This window comes from Amblyomma maculatum, chromosome 6, assembly GCF_055883805.1.
Source record: "Amblyomma maculatum isolate TAMU_Amacu chromosome 6, ASM5588380v1, whole genome shotgun sequence".
In the NCBI taxonomy this organism is placed as follows: Eukaryota; Metazoa; Arthropoda; class Arachnida; order Ixodida; family Ixodidae; genus Amblyomma; species Amblyomma maculatum.
In genome coordinates, this window is record NC_139349.1 from 29,252,899 (window position 1) to 29,279,824 (window position 26,926).

Consider the following 26,926-nt stretch of genomic DNA (forward strand, 5'->3'; position numbering starts at 1 on the left):
AACAATGAATAAATGCTGCACGCTGCTAGCAAGTCCCGCACGTATACAATCGTTCGAAATTAAATTGATCCTGTTGCGATCGACAGCAGACGTTAGCGCATAGTAGCAAATGTGATATCGTGCCCAACACATCGTTCTTTGAAAAAATTCCAAGGGGGCACGCAGCCTCACACGGGCAGAGAATGTGTAAACAGATAAAAGTTTGCCAATAGACTACCTAAATTTTGAAGTCACCATTCAGTTGGCCACTATTAAATTATAATGGACACCCGTGTGCTGTGCGATGTCAGTGCACGTTAAAGAACCCCAGGTGGTCGAAATTTCCGGAGCCCTCCACTACGGCGTCTCTCATAGCCTGAGTTGCTTTGGGACGTTAAACCCAACAAACCAAACCAAACCAAACACCATATTTGTTGAAATCAAGTTTAGAGTGTCCAGAGCGCCAAGTTTGGGAACACGGAGTGACACTTTCTGCTCGCACTTTCTGCTGACAGTTTTTGCGGATACCTTCTGCGGACGCTTTTCTTCACGATGAGACTACTAATGCTTACACGTTAAAACAGTAATTGAATCTGTGTGGTCTACTTGGCAAAAAAAAGATATACCCATCGTACCCGAAGTACCTTCGAAGCCATAGCCTTAAAAACCAGTGATAAAGTGCATCCGACGCATCAGGAAAATAAATTGACCGGGTGCGCCATCGTCATACCTTTAGCTACTGTTAGCAAACCACTCCACTGCTTAGATCAGTGAGGCTTATCGACATAGCTGTCCGAAACGCTGTGAATACCAGCGGATAACTTGATTCCATATTTGATGTGTGTCATGATCGAGATATATGGCACAGTGAAGGTAAATCGTAGACATGACGCTGTTAGTCACATTTTGGTTAGTTGTTGCCCGACAGTAGTAAAACTTCTGCAACAATTATCCTGTCAGCGCCTTGCAATGTAATTTATTCCACTGACACTAAATAAACTATTTTACATGCCTCCACTGTGTCACTGAGAGGTAATGAATTACGTACATCCCATCGCAACGTTGCCTTCTGTCCTCACTTCGCAAGTTATTTCGCATCCAAATTTAAGTGTGGTGCTCTACATAGGCACATATGCACACGCGTGCTTCACATATATGAATCTTACTTCTTTGTATTAAGAATTTTTCTCATTCCAAACAACACAACGTCGCTATGCGAAAAGCGTCGTCATACGGTAGGGACAACATAGTGCCTTCTACGAGAACTGCGAACATTTTGAAGCACGAGGGGTATCAGGGTTCTTCCCTTGTCATTCAAGAAGAGAACAAAAACAAAGGAGCGACGAAGGTGACAGTATCAACGTCATCATATATTGTTTCTAAAACGCTCAAAATTCCTTCATGATGGACTACATGGCTAGATGCGTAGTAAGTGATCAATGAATTCACAAAATGCGACACTCATCTTGATTGTTCGCACACTTATGTCCAGAGATATATGGTGGGTCATTACCGCGAATGTTTAGGACTAACTACATATACTGTTTTAGTCATAACCTTCGCGTAGTCACCGATTTCGCGCAATTACAAAGTTTTATCATATTCGAAAGATGCAATTACCGTTCCAGGCATGAGAGCGCCATTTGTGATCGATTAGTTCGAAGCCGTTCACATGTTACTACGCCATATTTAGCCGAAATACTTGTTTCTGAATGAAAATCTGCAACAAAACGATTTAAAAGAGCCACTTCGACCACACTGCCGGCAGTAAACACTCCAGTCAAACGTCAAGGGTTGGCGTGCAGTGATTTGATTCGTATCGATCGCCTCATCGCTTGACCAACTAATCTTGGCCCGGTCATGATCTGAACGGCCGTCGGGTCTGATCTTTTTTCTTCATCGCTACCGCACGGAGGTATCTATACCTATGTCCATAGCAGGAACCAAGTCCACATTAGGCAAGTACTATTTAGGGGGTTAATGCATCACAAAAGGAGTGGAACCTGCGCAGCTTTTAGCTGTGCTGCATTCAGCAAACTCACCTGCCAGGGAAACTCGCCTGGAAGCGCCGGTGCCCCTCCAATAATGTTGAAGGCGGCGTACTCCCTCTCCCTGATGCCACAGCCTGCGCAGCGACAGTTGTAACGCATTAAAACCGATACCCTTACGCAGTTGCCGCAGAGCCATTGTGACGGGGTTGCCAACAAGAGCGTTAGCACCCAATGCACTCCTAAGTGCGTTGTGGTGCCCGCTGCTTTCTGGCTGTCAGCCGCGTTTGTGCTGCATGCGCTCGACTAATACTACTAAGCCAAACTGCACTTGTTTATGACTGTTGTTCTGGGCAAGCTTTGCAAGTCGCTGACGATGCACCGGATGCCGGAGTGGCGGCAACGCGCTAACTCGGACAACCTTGACAGTCCAAGTTTGCGTTAGCGCAACTGAAGAATTCGTAGGCAAATTAGTTTTTGGAACTGCTGAGCAGAGGTGTGCTCAGTGTTATAAGTGGCGCCATAAGAATCACCACCATGGTCTTTAAGGCTTTAAGCGCCGCTGCACTTATATCATAATTTTGTTTTTCGTCTACCAGCTTGATGGCTAGAAGTATAATGAATCTTTGTGCGACTTCATGCCGCGAAATTAGTGGCACTACAATAACGTCTGCAGATAGATGCGTCGAAGTCTTGCTAATCATGCATTTCTGTTCTAGGCCTTCCTTGAAAGCTTCCGTTATTACCGTGTGTCTGGCGTAGTATCACAAAATCTACCCAGATCTATTACTCGTCCTTTGTTTGTATATGTTTCTTTAAAGCCCACAACTTTGTCTGTTATGTCTAAGCACGGGGAAGACGCTTAAGTGCAAGCGAGAAGTTTTTAAAGGGATACCGCGGAATGTCGCCCCGAAACGTGCAACAGATCTAGTCTAAAGACTTCCCTGCGTTCCCTGCCGGATGTATGTTCTGTCGATATGTCACCGTTGCTTGAAAATACCAGCGTAAATATCCCCTCAAGTCGTGATCTTTCTCTTTCGAACTAAGAAACTCGCTGCTCCTCAAGTGAGTGCCCATAACTTCAAACAAGGATCACGCAGGAAGCCGCGATACCAAGGTTAATGCTGCCTGTTTGCTGGAGACAGGAACGAGACAAAGCACTGCAGTCGCTCTGCCAGCTGTTCTTGGCTGAGTTCGAACCGTATTACAAGGAGGGCTAGTGTCATTAGTCTCAATGGTTATGACCAAGGATCAGCATAAATAGGCTCACAAGCGGCACATTCACGACCGCGATTCAAATGGCGCAGGTGCAGCCAAATTTCGCTGTGTTTTCCTCCCGCGATGTGACTCGCGCGCAGTCCAGACTTGCCTCACTACGAGTGTTCGTCACAAGACCGCACACTGCCAATTTTTCTCCAGCTTTAGGACCATTAGGACAACCTAGCTTCGCCCTCTTGTAACGCTGCGTGACAGCATTGTTCCCTTCGGAACGCACCGGGCCTCCCAGTGCGCGCAACGGAGGTGCAAGACGGCGGGTGTCGCGTAACCGGTGTGTTTCCCGCTGCAGTGGCCGATAAAGACGGCATGCAACCACGTCCCGGCCGTATAAAAAAGATAGCCGCTGTTGCTGCCGTTGCTGTTGCTGCTGCTGCTTCTGCGGCAGAGGTTTCTTACCATGCGTGGCAGCGGCGAGGGGGCCGGCAGCGACGCCGGCGAGCAGCAGAGTCGCAGCGGTGGCCAGCATGGCTCCTCTTCTGTTACGCCAGGCCGCTCGGACACGCTACTGACTGCCGCCGTGCGGCCGCCCCCCGATGGAGCTGCTCGCTGTCGCCGCTTCTGCAGGTGAGCAACCGGCCGGGGCACCAGGGGTCGCCGCTCCGAAACGGGTTCCCCTTGGGAACGGGATGCTTTAGCATGCGTCGCCCAAGGTGATCCCTTGACCCGACATCGAGCAGTTTCGTCGCGCTGAGCTTGACAAAGCTGATGAGCAGCCACGCCTTTGCTTTTATCTCATTGCAGCGAAGTGGTCACGTCGCATTCCGCGGGGCCCGATACTGCAGTCAGACGTTCTAATAGAATTGTTACATGTAAAAACGTGCTTTTATGGAACTTGGTTCATTAGCTTGCCGATATCTAGAATCTTAGTCGCAAGATTGATTGAATGCAAGCTGTAGCCAGTAGCATCGGAAGACTTGAGGTCAAAGTTTCTGGCAGGTTTGGTGTATGTCTTCAGATGGAACCTTTCCGGTCCTTCCCGAATGTCTGTATGAAGTGGTGCCGAGATCAAATATGTGATTTAGGCAGCAACCATTGCAATGTACTACTGACCCTTCTTATCGCGCAGCGAATGTTTCTAGAGAGAGATTCGTGGTGGTCTTGTGCAGGCCGCACATATGTATATTATAGGGGAAAGCTTTTGCGTGGCACACTTCTCTGGGTTGTCATTTGTCTTGACGTGAAAGAGCCCTTTGAGATTTTAAACACTACCGGTATGCATTATTCGAATGAAGAAGGTAGAAAATAAACGGGCCGAAAGCGGAAAAGTTCGGGCAGAGACTCTTAAGACTGCTTACGCGTGAGAATGCGAAAGCTTTATATTGACTATAAGCCATACCATCACTATGAGCCATGAATATGCGTAATGTTTTTACATACTGTACACCTTACAGCAAGGTATAAGTTCTTAGTAACGCTACGATGCCCAATGTACACGAGACGTGAGTCGTGAAGTCCCAAATCCGATTCTGGGTGACTTTTACACAGGCAGACGAACTTTTAAAAGCAAGCGTCCACGCAGGAGCAGCTGGGCTGTAAGTCGTCGCATCCGTGGGGCTCAAAATATGCCACCAAAATACCACTGAATCATATTTTTGGATGAAATTTTGAGATGTAGATGGCACGGCATAAGAGCGAACCAACCGAGAGGTAACGGCTTGCGCTCAAAACAGTCAGCTCGGGGAGCGCCGCTTACGTTCTTTAGAAAAACAATAGGAGCGCGCGATGCCAGTGGCGCCCGGTATAAAGGTAAGAAAGATGGAAGCGCTCACTCCACTGTCGAACGAAAATCAAGACTGCCGCCACGGTACATTGAAACCTGAATGCGGTGTAGTACGTGACTGGCCGCACTACGCAGCTGTGGCGCCCGAAAAACTTGGCGCGCCCCTCGAGCACGGCGTGATCGATGGGAAGCGACCGTGAATCGGTTGCGTACAGTCGCTCAGCGCGAAAACACGACGTGCTGGTGCTGCCGAATCACCCGGAAAAAGCCGATTCGCTCGTTGCCGAGTTCCCCACCCCGCTTTCTCGGCGCGCACGTTGATGCGAGCTTATGCTGCGGCTTGCTTTTAACCCGTGGCTTCCCGAGTGGTGCAGGTGCTTCTCGGGCTCATTCTTGGCTTTCTTTGTACGCTCGCGATTCACTGCCGAACTAAAGGAATTGCGATTCTGAATATGGTTTACGTGAAGCAGTGGTGCCATTGTGTCGAGTGATCATTCGAAGCACCGTTCCTTGAAAAGCGAATGATAGTGAGAGAGAGACGGAATAAACTAAAGTCTAGGCGGTTAAGCAAAGCATCAGACATGGGGAGACGTACAAAGGAATGAAAAGATACAAGCGAGTGCGTGGAACAAGCATGCTAAATTGGCTAAAGCTGGTTCACGTTTTGTTAGGTTGTGTGTCAGGTCAGTTCGTTAGTAACGTTATGGAATAGATTGGGGATTTTTGGCATGGATTATGGCAGACATACTGCCGTATAATTGACGTGACCAATGAAGCATTTAGCTACATACCCAAAACCTCACCTTGAGCAAGCTATTTTATTTTAATTGCGGCAGTTTCGCCCAGCCAAACAATTACCGAAGGCATCGGCAGGGATTTCAGAACGCATGCGCACTACTGCAGCTTCAAGTTGAGTCTAAGTTTTGCTTACACGTGGATAAAAGCTAATACGTACAGGATATTCCGCAAACATCTTCCGAGTTTTTTTCGACTTTTAGTTAAGAAAAATAGCGATGTCCTTCACGAAATTTCCACAAGCTCACGGTTACAGGCAGTTATCTATGTAAGACGCTTTGCAAATTGGTGGCGGTGCTGAGGGCAGTGAGCCTTCGATTAGATGCCCCCGAATGGCCAGGGACGCTTTGCGGCCATAAAAAACTTATCGGATCTGAACACCTCCCAACCATTTCTGGAGACCAAGAGGTCGTTGCCATCTAAACCCTCTTCTTTTTCTTGTCATGCTGTCTTTATCAGCAGAGAAGGATGCAGCGATCGGGTTTTCGTCAAAACAGGTGGCGGCAATGACACATTTATTGCTCGGCAGTCTTTGCGCATTAGAACCCGTAGGTGAGGCGGCGCCTGACCTCTAGCAAGCATGAGCGAGACATTTAGTTGATGAAAGCCGTAGGAATGAGTGGTGAAGAGCAAAATGTTTTCCCATGTTTTGTTATCATTACAAACGGTTTTTGTGAAATATGACGTGGAGGCATCTGTAGGTCTGTAAACAAGGGAAAACATTATATAAGGAATGACATACAGTACGAATAGTTCAGAAGAATCAGTATCACCTAGGTGCCAGTTTACTCGAATGGCTTACTATTTTGGCGAATTTTTGAAATGCTTTATTTTTATTTCCTAAACCTGAAACCATTCGTCCATAGCTGCTTTTTCTTCATAGATTATTGCCTAAATTTCATAATGCAGTGGCAGCCTAACAGATGCGCTGATTAAGGCTAGCCGGCAAAATTGACATGTAACAAGTGGAAGCACTCGGAAGGCCAGGCATCGACTGCAGCAGTCAACATCATCCCTACCCATGTAAAAACAGGCAACGGCTCCATTCGAAAATCTCTATTGCAGAGTACAATTCAGCGATAGCGTAGGCTTCGTGTAATACGCGGTGATTCTTGGGGAGCCGTTTTTCAGCTCGAAAAGTAGAACAATGCTCTAGGTAGGACTACTGGCTGTTAGCAAGATAATTAGATGTTTGCGATTGTCGATAGCTTTAATTCAATTGCATTAGTATTCTGTAGCTATTTCTGCACCTGTGCCAAGAATAGGCCATGTATTTCGTGCTATTTGCGTTTCTACTACCCAGTCAAAAAACCACGGAGATTGTAGCTGCGCACGACTGCTCATCCAGAGGGCATGCGTTCGATCTCTGCCAAGGCGGACACGTTTCCATGGAGGAGAACCGCAAGGCGTTTGAGTACTGTGCGATTTCACTACTTGAGGCCACTGGCCGCAGACACAAAATGACCTCTTTTCGGCGCCACTGTACCTCTTGACGCGTTAAGAGTGAATAAAGCACAATTGTGTATTGGGACAATTTGGCAAATGTGAAATTATGTTGCGCAGAGTCCTTACTTTTACTGCTACAGTCAGAACATGTTGTTGTGCCCTTAGATATTGACACAAATGTGTTCTCTTTTTTCCTTTTGTTGCTCGGAGCTGTTACAATCTCAAGGATGTTCCCGCTAAACTTCAGCAAGCATCCATCGACAAAGCTGAGCATATCACCCTCGCGAAACAGGCCAATCAGTAATATATTGACACGTGCATTAGAGCTAGAAGATTTATGCGAAATGTCTTCCGGGTGGACAAGTTGTTCTCGTGGTTCTCGAATCATGTCCTAGCGGAGTCTTCAAGCGCAAAAAAACACGTTATGGAGCTTACAGTCGTCGCTCCAGCCGTTGTAGCGGGCGACCCGTTCAAAGGTGTCCAGCCAGTTCTCCGCATCTTCGTATACATCGCCGTGAAAAGATGGCGGCGTTCGCGGCGTGTGGTAGAGGATGTGCGCCGGGGACGCACTATCTGTGGCCATTTCCCGTGGGACCGTCGGTCGAGGCTGCGTCGTCCTCATCGGGGTGGTAAGAGGTCCGAATTCAGGTGACTGGCCGCGGAGACGGCGGCTAGGGCGCTGATGAACCGGTGTGAGCTCCGTGTTCTTATCTCGTAGGTGTAAGCAGGTCGGGAAGCGTATGCCCAGCACGACTCCACCAGATTTGTTACACTAAAGAATTGCTGTAACCGCTGAACGAGGACACCGAGAGAGCTGAATCAGGAACGCGGGCAACAGGAACTGGCGGACACTTCTACAAAGTCCACCGATACTAGCTCATTTTGACGAGAATGCAAACACAGATATCCACACTGACGCCAGCAATGTCGGCCTCGGAGCGATCCTCACACAGTGGCAGGATGGTGCAGAACGAGTCGTCGCCTACGCGAGCCGTACACTTTCTCGTCAAGAAAGGAACTATTCGACGACAGAAAAAGAGTGTCTTGCCATCATCTGGGCTCTGAGTAAGTTTCGACCGTACATCTACGGGCGACCGTTTTGTGTTGTCAGTGATCATCACTCGCTATGCTGGCTAGCCAGCATTAAAGATCCTTCTGGGCGGTTGGCCAGGTGGTGCCTCCGGTTACAAGAGTACGACATGACAGTCGTCGATAAGTCGGGTAGCACCAAGACGAAGACTGTTTATCACGAGCACCCGTGGAACCGGCTACGCAAGACATCACCGATGATTGTCCTATCCTTTGTGTCGTCAGCATCTCTCGTATGGCGCAACTTCAAAGGACCGACTTTGAGTTGTCGCCACTCATTGAGTAGCTGGGGGTAAATGCTAGTGTACCCCGTTTGTTTCGTCGTGGGCTGCGGTCCTTCCCTCTACGGCGTGGAGTGCTCTACAAGCGGAACTTTGTCAGAACCAGGGAGACGTTTCTTCTTGTTCAGCTATCCCAGTTACGGCCCGAAATCTTGAGCGCTTGTAATGATGAACCATCCGCCGGCCACTTGGGGATCAGTCGCACATTGGCAAATATTAGTGTCGTGCGCGCTGTGTGTTGCCCCAAGCACCCGGAGAACGAACGGTCGGGTTTTGAGTGTTTGTGTGTGCCGTGCGCTCCGCGAAGCGTTGGAGGACTGAACACATTCCCGAAACCAGGGCAGCCTTCCTTCTGAAGCGGCGGTGGGGATCCGAGAACCGGCGCCGGGAGGACGACAAGGAGGAGAAATTTATGGGCTCCCGCAGGGCGCACTGCCCGTGTCATCTGAGCTGGCCGCTGCCCGCGGCTGGGAGCGGGTGTCTTCAACGGTCGCCGGCTTCTGGGAAATGTTTGAACCTCCGAGGAGTTGGAAGCTTGGGATGCGAGAACAGCCGTGGACCTGGCGAGGAGGACTCTCGGAGGGAGAGAAGGATCGGAGGGAGCACGGTGGACACAACGAGGAGAGGAGACGACAGAAGGGACTGAACCGGAGTGTCGTGCGGAGAGGCCGCACTCCGAGTGATACGTGTCATATGCGCGCAATATGTAAATAAATTTCTAATAATCAAGATATGCCAAGTGTGGTCGAGCTTCGTCGGGGAATGCCAGAGGGGCAGATCAAGGGACCTGCTGACTATTAGGCTGAAGTACTATTGGCCCAATTTACTACCATCAGTACGTAAATATGTAGCAACATGCCGTGATTGCCAACGGCGCAAATCTCCTCTGAGACCAGCTGGCTTTCTGCAGCCTATAGCACCCCCAAAGACCCCTTTTCAGCAAATTGGCATAGACCTCCTCGGCTCTTTTCTGAAGTCCTCCACTGGAAAACGGTGGATTGTGGTCGCGACGGATTACTTGACGCGGTACGCTGAAACTGCGTCACTTGCAAGCGGTACTGCTGCTGAAGTCGCCGAATTCTTTGTCCACGACATAGTCCTGCGTCATGGGGCTCCGGCAGCTATCGTTATCGACCGTGGAGCTGCATTTACGGCTCGCTTCACTCAAGCTGTACTGAAGCTCACGCACACCAGCCATAGACGTACAACAGCCTACCACCCACAGACAAATAGCTTGGTGGAACGCCTCAACAGGACCTTGACCGACGTGCTTTCCATGTATGTTGATGTCGAGCACAAAACATGGGTCCAAATTCTTCCATACGCAACATTCGCGTATTATACCGCGCAACAAGAAACGACGCGGTTCACTCCGTTTGAATTAGTCTTTCGTCGCCACGTAACCATCCCCCTGGATGCTATGCTACCCGTGGACCTCCCTGACAGTGAAACTGAACTTGACGTCGATGTCGCCACTTATGTTCAGCGCGCGGAAGAAGCGCGCCTATTGGCCAGACAGCGTATTCAGCGCCAGCAGCAGATCGATGCTGACCGCTACAACCTTGGACGCCGCTACGTTACCAACAACCCGGGCGACTATGTGTGGATCTGGACGCCCGTTCGTCGCCGCGGGCTGTCCGAAAAGTTACCGCGCCGCTACTTCGGCCCTTACCTTGTTGTCCGCCGCCTCAGCGACGTAACGTATGAAGTTGTACCAGCCTCTCCGGCTCATTCATCGCACAACGGCAAACGCAGTGACGTTGTGCATGTGGTGCGAATGAAGCCCTACTACGAGCGAACCTCGATCCGACTGACTTTCAGGCTGCATGTAGTCTACCTCGTGGTGCCAGACTATTGGTGTAACTCTTGAACGCTTTTTCATCCCGCTCTTCTGTCTGACGGTAACACCGCATCGAGGCGATGCTCCAGATGAGGGGGGGGGGGGGGGGTAAGTGACACGTGCATTAGAGCTAGAAGAAGAAGGAGCGAAATGGGACGAAGTATAGAGGACGTTGGAGTGCCCGCCCGTTCCTGATTCAGCTCTCTCGGTGCCCTCGTTCAGCGGTTACAGCAATTCTTTAGTATAACAACCGTTACAATATTCACATTTTTTTATTTCTTTCTAAAAAAATGCCATAATTGATTTCTGCGACGCGTCAGTGCGCACGTGCGTACGTACTGACAAAATTTGCTATTTGACGGTGTAACGGATTAGTCTGAACTTGATAAGCCCGTATAACGTGTGAGGAAGGATTTTAATTACGCACTTTCGTGACTTGAGGGAGCAAACAAATAATCATGGGAGCTATGCAGTCACATGACTTGGAGATCTAGCAGCGCCACAGTGCATTCAGTGCTTCGCCGCATGGCACAACATTGATGCCGGAAAGGCTCCGAGTGTGTGCTCAGGCTGAAGGGTATCAGTTACGAAGTGTCTAAAGACATGTCGTATATGTATCCATTCGATTTTCGGTAAAGGTACGGCGGACACCGATAAAAGTTCGTGGCTAAAGTCGCGTCTAACGTATATCCACATTTCGCTTGTTACACTTAATATACGTGAACCTGTCTTCGCGACCGTCGAGGAAATGCTAAGAGTTCTCTCATTCTAGCGTAGTTGGATTCCTACCATGGCGGAGATCACTGTCTGCACTCAGGGCTGTGTGCGGCGAGCACCAGTGTCACGCGCACATGTTGCATGCAAGCAACATGCACACCAGCAGAGATATCTACATTCACGAGCAACTTTCGCTTCGCACTTAGCTGTTACCTCCATGTGCTCGTAATGTAAGGCAGCTACTCTTAGCATCTGTCTTCAATCGTGCGTCGGCCTCTGAAAATCGAACACCTGTGCAAAATGCGCCTTGCCGTGCAGAACACCCGCACGTAATTATACTGTAACCCGTATTAAATGCTATACTAGTTATTTAGATGGAGACAAAGAAAATAAAATGTGTCTCATTAACTCCTTTAGATTCTGCCTCACAGCCATGGCACAAGACATGTCTTACATGTCATAAGCTGGTACAGAAGAAGGGAGGGGGGGGGGGGGGGGGTAGAGCAGGACGGCGAGTCTGTTAATGCAAAGGCACGTGCTGCACCGCAGTACAAGAATGTACATCCGGAAAGCTGGAAACGCGACTGATCCGTTCCCGTGTGAATAACGACGTTATTTTTTTTTGTTTTTATTTTGGGTATTTAAGGGTTGACTGGACAAGTGCTCATCCTACAGCGTTTTCTTCATGTTATAGCTCGCATATATTGAGTTTAAACCCTCGAATGCTCGATATTAGCGTGAGTCGATCGAACGGCCCTCCTTAGCCGTCGTCACTAAGGAGGGGAAGATATGCGACACCGGACTTCGGTACACGGTAGAAAGTCACATGTTTGCATGAAAATAGCCAGGTATACATTTGCAGTTCAATGCTTGCGGCCAAACGACTTGTACCAGGCAGTGTAGAAACCGAACGACATGCGGTTGTTTACGCACGTGCGCAGCAGCACAAAGTGCGACAGTTTATTACAGATGTTTAGTTGGATGGAAACGTACTTGTGTAGACGTATTCTGATTTGCCATACTCCTCCTCGCGCGCTCGAATTGATAGGGGTGAGTGTATCTCGATCACTGGGCCTGCGTGGGAGGAGTCCGGTAAACTGGTATACGTCAACAGTAGTACCAAGATAAATCTCTCTGGTACACTCGAAGATATGCGCATTGGACATACTTCGTCCTACTTTGGGCAGTGTGCAAATACGGAAAAATAGTGACTAAAGCTAGCAACCGCGCGACTCACACATGGGCAATTGTTTCAACTTGGATTCGCGCTATTCCGATGCATAGCAGATCGGAATACACCGCCGTGTCCGGTGCAACAAACCTATGCGAAATCCTCGCGTGATATGTGGTATACGTTAAACTTAAAAAAAAAAAAAAAACATGTATTCGTAAGAAAAAAAAAAAAAAACGGAAGCAGGTCGGTCCTAAATATCGTTAGTTCTTAGCCACAACATCAAAACACAGCGGTCAGATTCAACTAACGTACCTGGCAAAAAAATAAAAGAAGCAATGAAACGTACCGGGCCCACCTGGCGTTCCTTTAGCCACAGCTTATCATTTAGGCAAAGCTTTTTTTGTCAATCATCCTCTAGCAAAATTATATAACAATGGTTCATTCTTTATAACTCTCACAATAAAGAAGGAAGGATACATAGCAGTCGCTGTTGCTTTTTCGTGCTTGTCGGCGGCATCGTGGAAAAATGCGCCTGCAAAATGCGCGAAACAGCACTTTTGTACAAAGTCAAATCATCCGCACACTAGTTTTATGAATGGTCTAACTTTTGAATACCAGCATAAACAACATAATGCCATACGCGACCGGGATATTAAAACGACGCCGAAGTGCAATATGGTTTGTAGCCATCTTAACGGAGCGTAGCGCCTCCTGGCCTGTGCCCACTGCTTACTACAGCCGCCTTGTGCTTGCTACTTGTGCTTACTAATGGTTAGTTTTGTGCTTCTTATGTACCGTAGCCTAAAACTAGCTAGTAAAAATAAAATGGTTGAGTAATTCTTAACACAGCGCCAAAAAATAACTGAAAAATGAGCCGTACATAGGGTGCAGCGGCCTAGAGCTTTCAGGTCAGAAAACCCCGAATTATGTCTGAGATTCTTGTTTAACGTCGGCGCACGATAAAAGAACTCGAGGTGTAAATTAATTGGAAGCCTAACATAATCAGACATAATTAAAGCAGCGCGAAGGAAGTTGCCCCAAGGCGAAACAAAGAAGTAAAAGGAGAGAGAGATAGCGAGTGAAAACTTTGATTAAAGATAATAATTAGCAGGAGCAAGATGGTCGGTGGCCCTAGTTCAGGTTCCCACTGGCGTCAGCTAACTTGCGGATTAGTTTGACGACCAAGCTTGCTGATCCGGGTTATCGCCGACCAGGGCCGCCTCCCACTGCTCGTGTGTCGGGTTTGGCACTATTAACTTTTTCTTCTTTATTTTTTTTTTTGTCACGCTTACCTTGTCATTCCCGCGCGACATAATGAAGTTGCTTGTACGCAAAACGGCTTTTTCCAATCACTTCTTAAGCCAACTCTACCATACCTCTGAAATTATAGGAAAGAGGCCCTTTTCGTTTCGCCTTCAGGCAAGTTCATTCGCGCTGCTTTATTCATGTCAGTATGAACCAACTAGCCAAACCACAAAAACAATTACTTAACTTAATCCAATATGGCACTCATGCAGCCTGTGCGTCGCCTCAGGGCGTTATAAACACCGCGCTTCATACCATACCTTGCAAGAAAACGCATGCAGTTGGTACTTCCGTTATCATTAGGCATTTACTACTCGACTACTTGCTCTCATCCGACATGGGCCAGTTTTTCCCTCACGTGAAGTTCCCATCGATTCTCTGCCGTTAGTCTGAACTGCCTTTCTTCACCCAAGCGCCATCTATAGTAACTAACACTAATAACACTTAGTGTACACGCTCTGGCAAAATTGCAGCTATGATGTTCCGCTGATTTGCATGAGAACGCGTGCACGGTATTCTAGCGCGGCGCTCTCATGTTGATGGAGGCGAAAAGCAAAGTTGCCCACGTGGGTGCAACTATTTCGGCCCATTAGAGAGCAAAATAAGGGGACGAAACTTTTCTGGAATCCATTACGGCGTTCCTCATTGCCCGCAGCGTATCTCTGATACGTTAAAAGAGATAAAGCAATTTTGGGAAATTGTAATAGCTGACTATATTACACACGGATATAGCGTCATTGCATAGAGGTCACTGCAAAGAACTTTACAGAATTAGGCAGAGCCTGATGAAAATTCTTTCTTGGCCTGTTGTCGCAAAGACGCGAAGCAATCAGCACATTCAACTAAAGTAAAGTAAGAGCAAAAATGATATCAAAGTCACGCCTGTATTTTTTTTCCGAGCTCACGAATCCCGCGGCTTAATGACTTCAGGTCCAATTGTTTCATACACGTCCTGGGCGGACCGGATTCCGCTCGCAGCAATTTCAATACCCGGTGTCTTTTGTCTCTGTGGGCTGAGCTTTTCAAGAGATTTCTAGCTGTATGGGGGCTTTTTGCAGTAAAGTTAGCACGCTGCTTTCTCACCTCGGCACTCACGTGGCTAGGGCATGTAACCATTCCATGAACATATACACACGTTTGAGAAGGACTGCTCCTTGCTCAATAGTTGATTACATGCGTCGTTTGGCATCTTACTATCAAGATGACGTTTTTGTGAGACTAGGTTGTATAATTGTTTAGTGATTTTCATCAGATCAATTTTTATGATTTATTGTTGCAAAGAGTGAAGGAGGGGTGTTCGCCTCTGCCCACTTTTCATGAAATAAAACGTATTATACATTAGGCCAATCAATCTACCTGAGTGGTTTTCTTAGTCACCCTTTTAAATTAAATTAAATTGGTTCACAGGAAGGGAAAAGCGCAGTAACTGTCACACTTGCTCTGTGGACACCCGAACCGCGCCGTAAGGAAGGGAGGAAGGTGGGAATGAAAGTGGAAAGAGAGAAAGAGGAGCCGTAGTGGAGGGCTACGGAGTAATTTCGACCACCTGGGGATCTTTAACGTGCGCTGACATCGCACAGCACACGACGCCTCTTCGTTTCGCCTCCATCGAAACGCAGCCGCCGCGGTCGGGTTCGAACCCGGGAACTCCGGCACAGTAGTCGGGCGTCTTACCACTGCACCACCCCGGCGGGGTAATCACCCTTTTTGCTATGTGAAGGTTACAGAAGCACACATTGCATTGTTCTCTTTTGCTAAGTGAGGCAGGCCCAACGTGCCTAATGTATGCCAAATCTGCCGGTTTATGAGAAAAAGCTTTGTCACTTCGTTTATAATTACATGCTAATGTAAATAAAATGGTAACCGGAAACTTTTACATGCAATCTAAAGAAAAAAATTCAGGGCATCTTGGTTAAAATCCCAATATTGTGTGAGCGCGGTCTTCTATCGCTTAGTTTTCTGCAGTTCTCTAGAATGAGGTACAAATTTGTCACCAAATAAATCTCTCTTTTGATTGGCTGCGCGTGCGATTTTAGCACCACACTCAGAGACTTGTCTTTGCCTCGGCACTGCGTTGCAACGCAGTGGGTATGCCTTTGTTATGCAGTTGTGCAGCAGTGTTTATGCAGCCATTGAACAATAATAGGTGCTTCACAAGCAAGACAACACTTTTCTTTACCTAGTCGCCTCAGGATTAGTAAGTTCCGCACTATAACTCTCTTCTTCAGTCTTCGGCTGGGCAATCTTCCCATTAAAAGTAAAAAATTTCATATAAGAAGCTTTAGATGTGTGCACCTTGTTGAATTGAACGCTACTTGGAGGGTTCAATACTGAGCTCATGACATAAAGCGTTGGCGGAGTACTGACATATCGCGCTTGACTTGTTACATCTCATAATATATCAAATACTGCTCAGCAAAATGTCACCCACCAAACGGCCATTTACGTATTCAAAAATATTCCTCTTCCTTGTCGCCTTCGTTAAGGCAGCATAAAATGCGGTGTACGAAACGAAGCTATATACACAAGCACCACTACCAATATTTATTTGCCTCTGTCATGGGCATCGGTTCAAATGGCATCAATAAAATTAGGCGACCCTTATCCTTTGCCTTTCATTGCTGTTAAGTGTATGACGCGGAGCTGCTAATGGCTTCTACTTTCCAGCTCCCATTTCCAGTCCTCGTTTGAGTAAATCCCCTTTGCTACTCGGCTAATACTCGCAACCAGTTCCTTAATCTACTTCTGCGAACTCACACAAACTATTTAGCATACATTCATAAACTAGCACATTATGTACAGGACCACCGATACATAGGTATAAAGCTCCACTTTAACCAAGGCGAACATGCCAGCGTGGCCAGAGGGTAGAGTGTCAAACTCGGGATCTAAAATTTCCGAAGGGTCCGATTTCCCTGCTACTGTTGAGCCGCTGCTGAGCTCGCTGCTGTTGAGTCTCTGAAGAATGCAAATTAAGTTCTTCCTCTTTATCGTTAAACGTGTCCGTTTGTGAACATGTGTGGTTACTTGAGCTGAGAGTGATGCTCCATAAAATGGATATACAAGTAAACGCATATTTCACTCTACTCCAACAAAGAACGCTCCAAACGTCGTGAGTAGAAGGCCTAATTGAAATTAAGAAAACCTAAAGCACTCTTCATAATTTCTCTTACCTAATGGTTCTAGGAAAAGCTAATTACTAGAAGTGTAAAACGTGCACTAGCAATAGGTATCCGATCAACCCTCTCTGCAACGCAAAACCTCTTAAGCTAGCTTCATCAACACAGAGAGTATGGGCGATCGAAAATGATTCTCCTCCTCTCCCCTTGAACTCAACCCACGCCGGCGCGCAAAAAAAAAAGGGGGGGGGGGGGGGGTCAAGTCTAGATGGCTCCCCGCCACGCCCCGTCCCACTCGCATAACATGGGAGCGTCCAATGAGCGGGCGTGCCCACCAGCAGCCCCACTGACGTCAATGGGGAGGCTTGCACGTGGCGATGTGTCGCCTCAATCGGCTGCGAGCGGCCGTCAGGACCACATAAAAAAAACTTATTTGCAAATTATCGGCTCCATGTAAAGCTTTCAAATCTAACTCCAATACCCACAAAGACCACATCTATGAATTAGTTGCATTAGAATTTTACCCCAAGTAGCATTTCAGGGGCCTTTAAGAACAGAGCAAATATAGCTAGTACCGAACGCCATCCGACTCACCCCTCCCCCTCTCCAAACTGCTTTTACCAAGAGAAAAAAAAAAAATGTTCTGCGGTCTTTTTTTTTTTTTTTCGCGTTTATTCCGCTATGCTCCCGAAGTGTACAATATCTACAATTTGGAGGTCAAAAGCCCGACTCATTCCAAAAAGCCTGGCCTAGGCCCACAACTTCAAGCCCGAGCTCAGGTTTGGCTTTCTGGTAGGCCCAGGTGCATGCAATGGGTCACGAGCCCCATATGATAAAAAGCAAGTAAAATAAACCCTAGTTATCAATAACGCCACAAAAATTGAACAACCTGATTAGCCAAAGTATTCTCTAACATAGAAACCTACGAATTCGCTTCTTATGTTTGTACGTGAACGCACATTCATGCATAAAACTTTCACATCAGCAGATTAAAAATGAAACTAGCAGCACTAAGGCGACACAGTGAAATATTTACGCGAAGAGACCGCAAGAGAGGTGCTATCTTCTAAATCGATTCAATAAAACTGCAGGGTAGGTTGAAGGCGTGCTACGCTCTTGTAATTACGGATTTTAGTCTTTTTTTTTTTTAGAACGCCGCGCACGTTTGCAAAGCAAGGTGAAAGTTTGCGAGAAAACACCTCCTGGCCTACCAGGGGCATTTACTCGACGTTGACCTTATTAGGTTTGCGTTGCTATTTGTGTGTACACCCTCATTAACAATAAGGAGGTAGGCTGGCTTCGGTTACCCTAGATGAAGTTAGGATCATTACGTTTGCTTATTGTATAAAATATTCTTTCAGTACCAGAACACATGAGCGAGAGGCCGAGCGGACAGCCGTTTGCTCATTTGTTATCGTTAAGAACGAACTAACTTTGTTCGAACAGCTTATCACATGACAATGTTTGAGACGGCGACCTGTGTGAAAGGGAAGGAATGTTTTGGTCTTTGTAACTGCCCGCGTGTGAGGATATTTTGCGTACTTCCAAATATTCAGTACATATGTTTCTCTGAGAGCCCTGAAAGATACGTCGGTCCTGTCTGCGATTGTTGAGTGTGCGGTAAAGTGGACATTACTTACTCGATACAGTGCCACAAATGTCGATTAGTGCCTTATATTAGGTGATAAACATTTTATGTGTAATTATATAATGCAAATGAAGGCTTTCTAAATAGAAAGCGAGCCACTTTTCTTTTTGTTTGTTTGTTTGGTACTGTTTCAGAATCATAGTTGTGATTTTCGATCTGGTACGCGCAGGCGTTTAGGAACTTGCAGACTTTGGTTACCACATTACTTCATCAAATAATGTCTCTGCTCGTAGTGGTGTGGCGGAAACAACGCCGATGCCTTCTCCGTGAGGAGATTCATAATTTCCATTACTATCTCTATTTGATCAAAGTGCAGTGAAGAAAATACAAGTTAACAAATCTTCAAATACTTTTTTTTTTGTGGGTAGGCGTCTCAGCCAAAATGTTCATGCCGAATCTGTAGTAGAAGCAGTAAATTTTAAGGGTTAATTATGAGCAAGAATTTCATTTGCCTTGTGGGAGAATTCTTCACTCCAGGGCCTATACGACGTCGAGCGTGAAGGTTTGACATTAGTAGGTGATCTTGCAGGTCGGAGCTCAGTAACATGGCCTGCCGTTGGGTATGGATATAGGAGGTTCTTTAACGTGCACTGACAACGCAAAGCACACAGGCGCTTTGGTTTTCGCCTCCATCGAAAAGCGGCCGCCGCGGCCGGGGTAAGATCCCGTGTTCTTGGGCACAATAGTCTAGCACAGCACCATAACCATTGCACCACCACAGCGGATTGGAAGCCAAGAAAGCAGTTAGCATAAACTATGAATAAGCTGAAAAACTACCTTCATCCTACATGTTGCGGTAAAGCCTGTCTCATTTCTTTTGGAGCGGCTTTCTGTTTCAGGAAGCCAAGAATATGGGTTTCTAATTGACACACTAATTTTCAGCTACTTGCCTGTTTAAATAAACACATTTCCCGCCCCATGGAAGGTAAAGAATTATTAAAATGGTCGTAGTTCAGGCCAAGACAAAGTTAGATTACCTCCAAACATCTAGGTTATCAGGCGAAAGCCTTTCTAGGCTCACGGGTACGCGCAGAAAGTGTGCGGTCTCAAACCCTGCCCGCTCGTTTTAGCGTCGGAACTAATAAATATAGAAAAAAAAGTGCTTGTATAAGATAGAAGAGGAACAAATGCTTCTCGAACCAAGGAATTGTTTATTAAAGCCAAAAATGTCAAATTTGCATCGAAATAGCGCGGACGTCGATATAGCCACACGGACGTGTTAACTGCACGGACGTCAGTATAGCACAAAAAACGTCAAAATAGGGTTAGAATTTAACTGCCAGGTTTGAGTCAAATTAAAATAGGAACGTGTAATCAAGACTCGTAAATACTTAACTTTACCGAAAAAGATATGATTTAGATTAAAAATGAGAAAAACTAGGGTTGTGACTTCACATCAGCCGGCAGTCGTCGAAGCTGTGTGAAAATATTTCAGAATGAGTGGAAAAACGCCAGATTTGTGTATGTAACTAAGCGTATGTAATTAAACCTAAATAATCCTTACGAACACTGAAAAACTTACAATTTGTGTCAAAATTTGTAAAAAAAATGAGGGATCGTAGATGATGATGTCACAACAAACGAATGATGTCGAAACAGCGTGATTCTTCACAAGAATGAATTAACAACCTATAAAAGGATACCTAATTAGTGTTTGTTTAGTAACTAGTAACTAATTAGACAACACGAAATTACTAATTACTAAAAGAATTTTATATAGACGTAGTAAGAGTCGCAATTACTTTCACCTTAGGGCATTTAATAGTACCTAAGTTCCCCCGAAGAGTTTTTAGCGGCTTGCTCCCATTTTGGGCGGCATCTATGCAGTAGCATTCGAACACAATGTATAGAACGCGGACGAAATCTACATGAGAACAAGTTGCTTGTAAATGAGATTAGGTACAATCTGCACAACTTGATTGCCGCGTTGCAAAGACCAGCACATAAATGCAAAAAAAAAAAACGTTTGTTAGATTTCTATACAAAATGCAAGAGCGCAGTTCAGGCTTTCAGAAACTTTTTGATGTAACTGTCGTGTCGTGGTAATCACAAGTTATGTTTACTGAAAATGTTAGGTATCATGCCTTGCCTGCTAAAATAAACGTCAAAGTCTGAAGAAAAAGTTTATTCATTTGATTATTTTCAAAGATAGTGGTAGTTTGATAATTAGAGCTTTGTGCAGACGTTTCGTTACACGCAGTACAACAATGTTTACTAAGCCTGTAAGTATGAGCCTAACGAATGAGGCATTCCTCGGTGTTACATCGCCCCAAAAAGTGTCCTTAATTTTTATAGCGAAAGTGAATTTTGCCTGGATAATATTATAAGGTGCGGCGAACCGACGTCAAAGGACAGAAACATATGTGTGAACACTGGCAAATTTCGATTAAGCGCGGGGAGACTCTATATGACATGACTGAGATGGTAATCATCATTGCTACGTACATTTGCCTGCTCGAGTACACTCTCGTGTAAGTGCTGCAAAAAAAAAAAAACAAAACAAAAAAAAAACAAAAACAAACAGAATGCACCAGTGTCTTGTACTCAATGACGGAAGTCAGTTCTTAATGGCTCGAAGGATCACGGCGTAGTAACGATAATCACAATGATTGTTATATTTCCACTAACACTAAAGTGTATATTTTATGGATGGGCTGAATATTGAAGTAATTACAGCAAAAAAAAAAAAAAGCAGTTCAGAAAAACCCTAGCGCGCCTTGCGGTATTAAACCGTGTTAATGATAGCGTAGCTGAAATCAAGAGGAGGTAATGACCTGGGTTTTCAGAAAATTAAACACTCAGTGAAATTAGATTGAGAGAAAAGCGTGCCATAGTAGAGGACTGGCCTGGCCCATATCGTACTACGGCATTCGTTTAGTGCAACAAAGCTTTGCGATCGTTGGAGGCTTATGCTGAAAACCGATGTCAAAGGGCTTCATTTGCGGAATGAGAGATTAATATGGAATATTTGTAGTCTTGCGCAACTGATTTGACGCTGTTCGCGATTGCAGTAGTTGCTTCACACATCTTGAAGTTTGACCAGATATAGTTCAGCGCCGAGAGGGACAGTGATTCTGTTCCGCGGCGGCTGCGCCATGAACGCTTGCTGCTATCAGTGCCAGCCAGCCGTTCAATTCTCTGGGGGCGCAAGTTAGTCCCATAAATCGTTATTATCAGTGCCACCTCAGTGTTCTGCTCGTCTTTTTTGAACATCATGGTGATAACCGGTGGTGTATTATAGGGCAACATAAGAAAACGAAAGGCAGCGATTTAGAAAAATTGGCAAGGAGATGAGATTTGAAAGTTACCAAAGTTACGGCTGACGCAGCGCTGTAATAGGTGGTGGTAAGTTTGAGAAGTTTCTACGGCAGACCTGAGCTAACCGATGATGATGAGGGTACTAAAAAAATTACACGTGAAATTGTTTGCAGATTGTGGCGTCCCAGCAAGCCCAGTGAACGAAAGCCGCATCGTGGGAGGAACGCCGGCTGACCTCGACCACTGGCCCTGGCAGGTAATGGGAAATTGCGGCACGGTAATTTATTAAAGAGTCCTTATCAAAGATGCTGCTCCTGATAATTGTGCTAAGAGGAGTGAGAGCATTCACTGCCACCAGAAATATGTTAATTAGCTATTAATTGGGAGTACGAAAATTTAACTCTTGTTATCAGGCAAAGAAAGCTCCGTAACTGTCTAAACTTCAGTGTCTACTTCTGCGATGTGAGGAAATGTTCATAGTAAATAGGCAGCGCAGTTCAAGGCTCCAGGTGTATGATGACCACTTGAAGTTCAACAATGAACCGGTATCGCAAAACACAGGAGTAGTAGCTTTTGTATTTCGTCTCTATCGAAACGCGCTTCATGGTCGAGATCAGACACAGGCCCCGTACTCGGGCTTAGCAGCCAAGAGAAAGTAATTATTTATTAGGTAGGGCGTGCTGTGGGTGTGGGGTTCTTGAATAATAGTGGGAATGGCGTGGCCCGGTAACCTTAGTTTAAGGGGAGCACCTCATGCAGCTGGGACACGCCAGGGAAGGGGAGGATAGGATGGATGAGAGGATCCGGGTGCGCACTAACCGTTGAACCATCGCGGCGGGACATTGTATAACAGCTTAATAATTCGGCTGAAAAATAACGGGGTGGAGCGAGCGAAAACCATGCAGGCTAACTTGGGAGGCAATACCGTGAGCTTCTAAGGTACGACCTGCTGGCTACTTTGCCTTTTTGGGGGAAGAGATAAAGAGAGTGAAATAGAGTGGTGAGTTGAGTTGGTGCGATATTCTCAACAAGACACATCGCAACGGACAAAGGACAAGAGAGTAGACAGGGAAAGTGCTGACAATCAAGTGCTGGCTTGATTGGAGTAACACGTATAAGTTCAAAAATGTCCTGAAAACCAAGTCTGATGTTCCCTGATAAAAATATTTACATTAATCGACGTCGTCAAGATAAGAGATTTCGCGCGCTTGAATGATAACCGACAGGGTGCTCACGCATTTGTCAGAATTCCTGTGAATAAGATAGGCTTCTTTTAATTCTCTCGTTAGTTAATATCGCTGCTTGTGGAACACTGAAGCTTCATTGAACAAAGGCTTGCAAGGAGGGTGCAAAGCAGCGAGCAGGGAAAAGCAGTTACAAAATCTTGTTGATGCACGCGATTGAAGAAAAGTTGGCCGACGTTTACGGTGCTCGGTAATACGAAATTCAACGTATTGTTTGAGATATTTTGATCAAGTGCGACAACATAAGCAACACGAAGTACCGAACAGCCGTGGCGCTTGGCATCACCAGCGCCGTCTGCTGTCACCTACAGCCGCCTTATCCCCCTTTTGCGTTTCGCACTACACTTTTTGTCATACTATTCTCCTTCGTTTTCCTGTTCAGTCTGTTTTCGCTGCCACCGTGCTTCCATTCTTTGCTGCTCTCAGTTTTCGCTTCATTTCTTCCTCCGCCGTGCTCCTCGTTCACTCTGCCGATTACGAGGACGACACCGCTCAACCTACGAGCAGGCGTCTAAGAGCTGCGCTACACCTTTTCTGCAAAACGAGTTGCTCCTAACTGCCGGTACCTGGGTATGTTTATAGGCTTATTGGTTGGCTTCGAATCAAGAATAACAAACAGGGCACGTATAAAATTTTGGTAACTTATAGACATTGCCTATATATGATGTACAGTGGGGAAATTATTCTATTCTCATATCGGGGATGCAGGTGTCACTACATCACCGGCGCCCTTCTTCTGGAGCACCTGGACGGCGGCTATGCGCGGCAAGCCTCGTGTCCGCGTCCTGGCTCCTCACCGCGGCTCACTGTCTCTTCGAGTGAGTGGCCCAGGGAGCGCGTAACTTCAGAATTTTATTTATGTACCAAAGATAGACCTTCACTCTTATCGTCAAAGTACGACAAAAAATGTAAACGTTGATCTAGTATTAGAGCACGAATGGTGAGAAAGCAATTCGGAGTACTTTTGGGACTGGCGTTAGCAATATGACTGTTTCCGTACGCAGTGGGAGCCTTACTTAGCCGATAAGACCCCGTCCTCTAATGGATAAGAGTAGACTGCTCAGCGAAGGTATAAAATTCGATTTTTCATCTTCTGGCAAGATTCTGGACAAGCTGTAAGCTATGAAGAAGTTGGGCGTGATTCTCGCGGACCGCTGTTCAAGAGTTCAAGTAGCAATGCTTGAGCGCAATTTGCAGAGCTGTCATCAGGCTGCCGTTCTCTTTTAAGATTGCTACCCAGAGTTCTATCTTTGCGTCTGTAATCGGTAACACTGAGCTACCCGATTATATGCTTTTCACAATTTCGTGCACGGTGCAGCTAAACTGAGCTTTTCATGAAGGGCATATATCTCGCAGCATGTCATAATTCTGCAATACTGACAAAAAGGTCTGCCTTGATTTTGTAAAAAAGAAAAAAAAAACAAAAAACAAAACAAAACTTTGGTGGCAGCAAGCATTAGAACATTGGTGCTTTGTGTGTTGTTTTATCGCTAAATGATTAACAACATCGGTCTCATACTAAAGAAGTGTATGAAAATAGGAACGAAAGATGATTATGTTGTCATTGTTGTTACTGTTGTTCTTCTGTAACTCTTGTCGCCAGTCTTAATGTGTTGTTACGCTGTCGTTGGTGAAGGTTGGAATAATGGTGTGTTTACCTTCGAAAATTTATTTCCGATGGAGATTACCTGCATCTTTTCTAGTTAGTGCTAAGTATATGAGTCACATCGTCAAAGATGCACATTGCCAAGTAGCTTCATGAATCACGGCGACAAAAGTGACTCTTCCCATCACGCACTATGGGCCCTCGAAGAAAGCTGGCTTCGTTTTGAGTAAAATATGAGTGAGACTTAGCTCTGCCTTTAAAAATATGAGGAGATTGTTTAAAGGCTCCCGTCTGCGGATCGCACTGCGGTTCCCAGTTCGCGTACACCTAGACACTGCTGGTTCTTTAATGCGTGCGTCTGCTATCTCCAACATTCTTATTAGCTTATCGTACTTACTTGGCGACCGTAAGGCACAGATATAAAGCCCTGCTACAATCAATCCGTATAAATGTCCATGCGTGGCCTATGAACAGAATGCCAGACTCGGCATCCGAAAGCATTGAAATGTTCATTCCTACTTCACCATTCCACTTCAAATGATCAACCTGTGTTGGCAGCTCTTTTCAACTTTGTGCTATCATGTCTCGTTGATCACGCAACCCATCAACGCGTGAATCGTAGGCCACGTAACCTGCCAAATATCACTGGCCAGGGCGTTGCCCGTGATTTTTAGGTCACAACGCCAACAACGCCGGATTTTAGGTGCAGCCTTAAACCCTATCGCGTTAAAGTTATACGGACGAATTTGAGAGGAAAGAAGGAAGTAGATTGAGTTAGAGAAAAGGCGCGAGTTAACGATATCTTAGCCGGAGTGCAATGTCAGTAATGAGAACAAATGGTTCGTGATAGACTGGATTTTCAATGGGATGAAACCATAACGAGATTCGGCAGAGGGCGAGATGGTATGTGACCATAAGGTGGTAGCCACTGTCGCAGGGCTGGATTAATTGGGGTACCATCAGGTAAGGACTTTATCCTGTAGTGGATTTAAAATGAATAATGCTTATGGCGATCACAAGGGTATAGATGCCTACCCAGAAGAAACGCAGTTACGCGTCACTTGAGTGCTGCTACCAACTGCCTCTGTAAGAGCCGTAGTTCTCTTGGTCTTGCTCCTGTACGCAGTCCGGCCGCAGCTGAGGGAGCTGGGCGCGTTCTACCGGCGGGCCTGTGGCTGGCCTGCCGCGCGAGGCAATGCGTGCGCCTTCGCCGACTGGCTGTGCACGGGGGTTTTCGGCGACACAACTACACGCACGACCTGGCACTGGCCGAGCTGGTGCAGCCGCTGCCTCCACCAGCGTCGCCTATCTGCTTGCCCGCTTCGGGGGCTGCGGCCGGCCGGCGCTGCGTGATCACGGGCTGGGGCGCCCGAAGGCCCCTGGCCAAGCGTGCCACACATCTGCACCAGGCGTCGCTGCCGGTGCTGCCGTGGGGACTCTGCCGCCGGGCTTACCCGTGGGCGGCCGCCTTGCGCCGATGGCTGCTGTGCGCGGGTCTATGGAAGGGCGGTCGAGGACCATGTCACGTGAGAACGCCTACCTCCCCTTATTTTCATCAATTTGTTAAGGCGCAAGTTGAGCGAAAAAAACAACAACAACAACCGCCTTCAAGCTTTATTCCGAAAGTTCGATCTTCCTGCCCAAAATGGTTGAAGAATTGAGCATGCAGTGCGCATGCAGATCGAACGATCGATCGCAAATCGCTTATTGAATATCAATTTGCGAAGGTGAACAATGTGGTGACGGACACGACGACTAGTTAAACAAAAGTAAGGAGTGCCGACTTTAAACGAGTTGTATCATCAAGCCGCTCACTTTGTGAACGCACCCTTGGAGTATCCTCTACACGCCGTTGTCTTTGCCTTTGCGTGCATGACGTCAAAACGTAACAACAACAATAACAACAACTGCAAGCTGTTGCTATCCCTATCATATATCGATGTTACACACGCTTTGTTATTCACATGTCAACAAAACAGGCCAGTGAGTTGAGCAGTAGCTCAATCCGCAGGGCGACTCCGGTGGGCCGCTCCAATGCCAACGCAGCGACGGCCGCTGGCAGCTGTCCGGCCTGGTGTCCTGGGGGGCCGGTTGCGGTCGGCCAGGGAGGCCGGCCGTGTTCGTGCGCGTGGCCGCCTACCGCCGCTGGATACGCGACGCCACCAAGCGCCTGCAGCACAGAGACACCGTTCTCCCCGACCACTCACGGCGACAGCAGCTGTCGGGACAGCGTGTCTCACATAAGAACCACCATCCTCAGATCACGTCACTTACATTCTGACCACGAAAGCTTAGCGGATGGCTACTGCTGACGCGTGGCACTGGTGTAATAACATAAGTGTGATTGAACCAGTGTGTTCTCATTGCGGAGCAAACGCTCTCAACCGTTACCTTGAATAAAACATAAGTTGGCGAATCTCAGTGTGTATAAAGACACAA

At 46.7% G+C, this 26,926-nt stretch overlaps 2 protein-coding genes across 3 annotated transcripts in view; one reads left to right on the plus strand and one right to left on the minus strand.

The window, feature by feature from the left end:
• Nucleotides 1-3,778, minus strand: part of LOC146185340 (chymotrypsin-like elastase family member 2A) — a 20,037-nt gene extending 16,259 nt beyond the window's left edge. Inside the window, exons 1-2 of the mRNA XM_084606290.1 lie at nucleotides 3,642-3,778; nucleotides 2,022-2,104 (exon numbers count right to left, since the gene is read on the minus strand). Of these exons, the coding sequence (XP_084462416.1) occupies nucleotides 2,022-2,104; nucleotides 3,642-3,711 (153 nt within the window). The 5' untranslated portion in view covers nucleotides 3,712-3,778. The remainder of the gene's footprint in view (nucleotides 1-2,021; nucleotides 2,105-3,641) is intronic.
• LOC146185341 (chymotrypsin-like elastase family member 2A) lies at nucleotides 3,670-26,926 on the plus strand. 2 transcript variants are annotated; one of them, XM_084606288.1, is made up of 5 exons: nucleotides 3,670-3,809; nucleotides 21,811-21,893; nucleotides 23,590-23,699; nucleotides 25,587-26,013; nucleotides 26,499-26,926. In XM_084606288.1, exons 1-5 carry the CDS (start codon nucleotides 3,779-3,781, stop codon nucleotides 26,766-26,768), a joined length of 921 nt encoding a protein of 306 aa, XP_084462414.1. In that variant the 5' UTR covers nucleotides 3,670-3,778; the 3' UTR covers nucleotides 26,769-26,926. The 2 variants fall into 2 exon arrangements, with proteins under 2 accessions (XP_084462414.1, XP_084462415.1); XM_084606289.1 differs by having other exon boundaries at nucleotides 25,614-26,013.

What these genes read in the sequence shown, in the direction of transcription:
- LOC146185341 (XM_084606288.1), top strand. Translation starts at nt 3,779, where the DNA reads ATGGAGCTGCTCGCTGTCGCCGCTTCTGCAG. An exon ending in CGCTGTCGCCGCTTCTGCAG is followed by an intron (nt 3,810 to 21,810) that starts GTGAGCAACCGG and finishes AATTGTTTGCAG; the next exon opens with ATTGTGGCGTCCCAGCAAGC. An exon ending in GCGGTCGAGGACCATGTCAC is followed by an intron (nt 26,014 to 26,498) that starts GTGAGAACGCCT and finishes CTCAATCCGCAG; the next exon opens with GGCGACTCCGGTGGGCCGCT.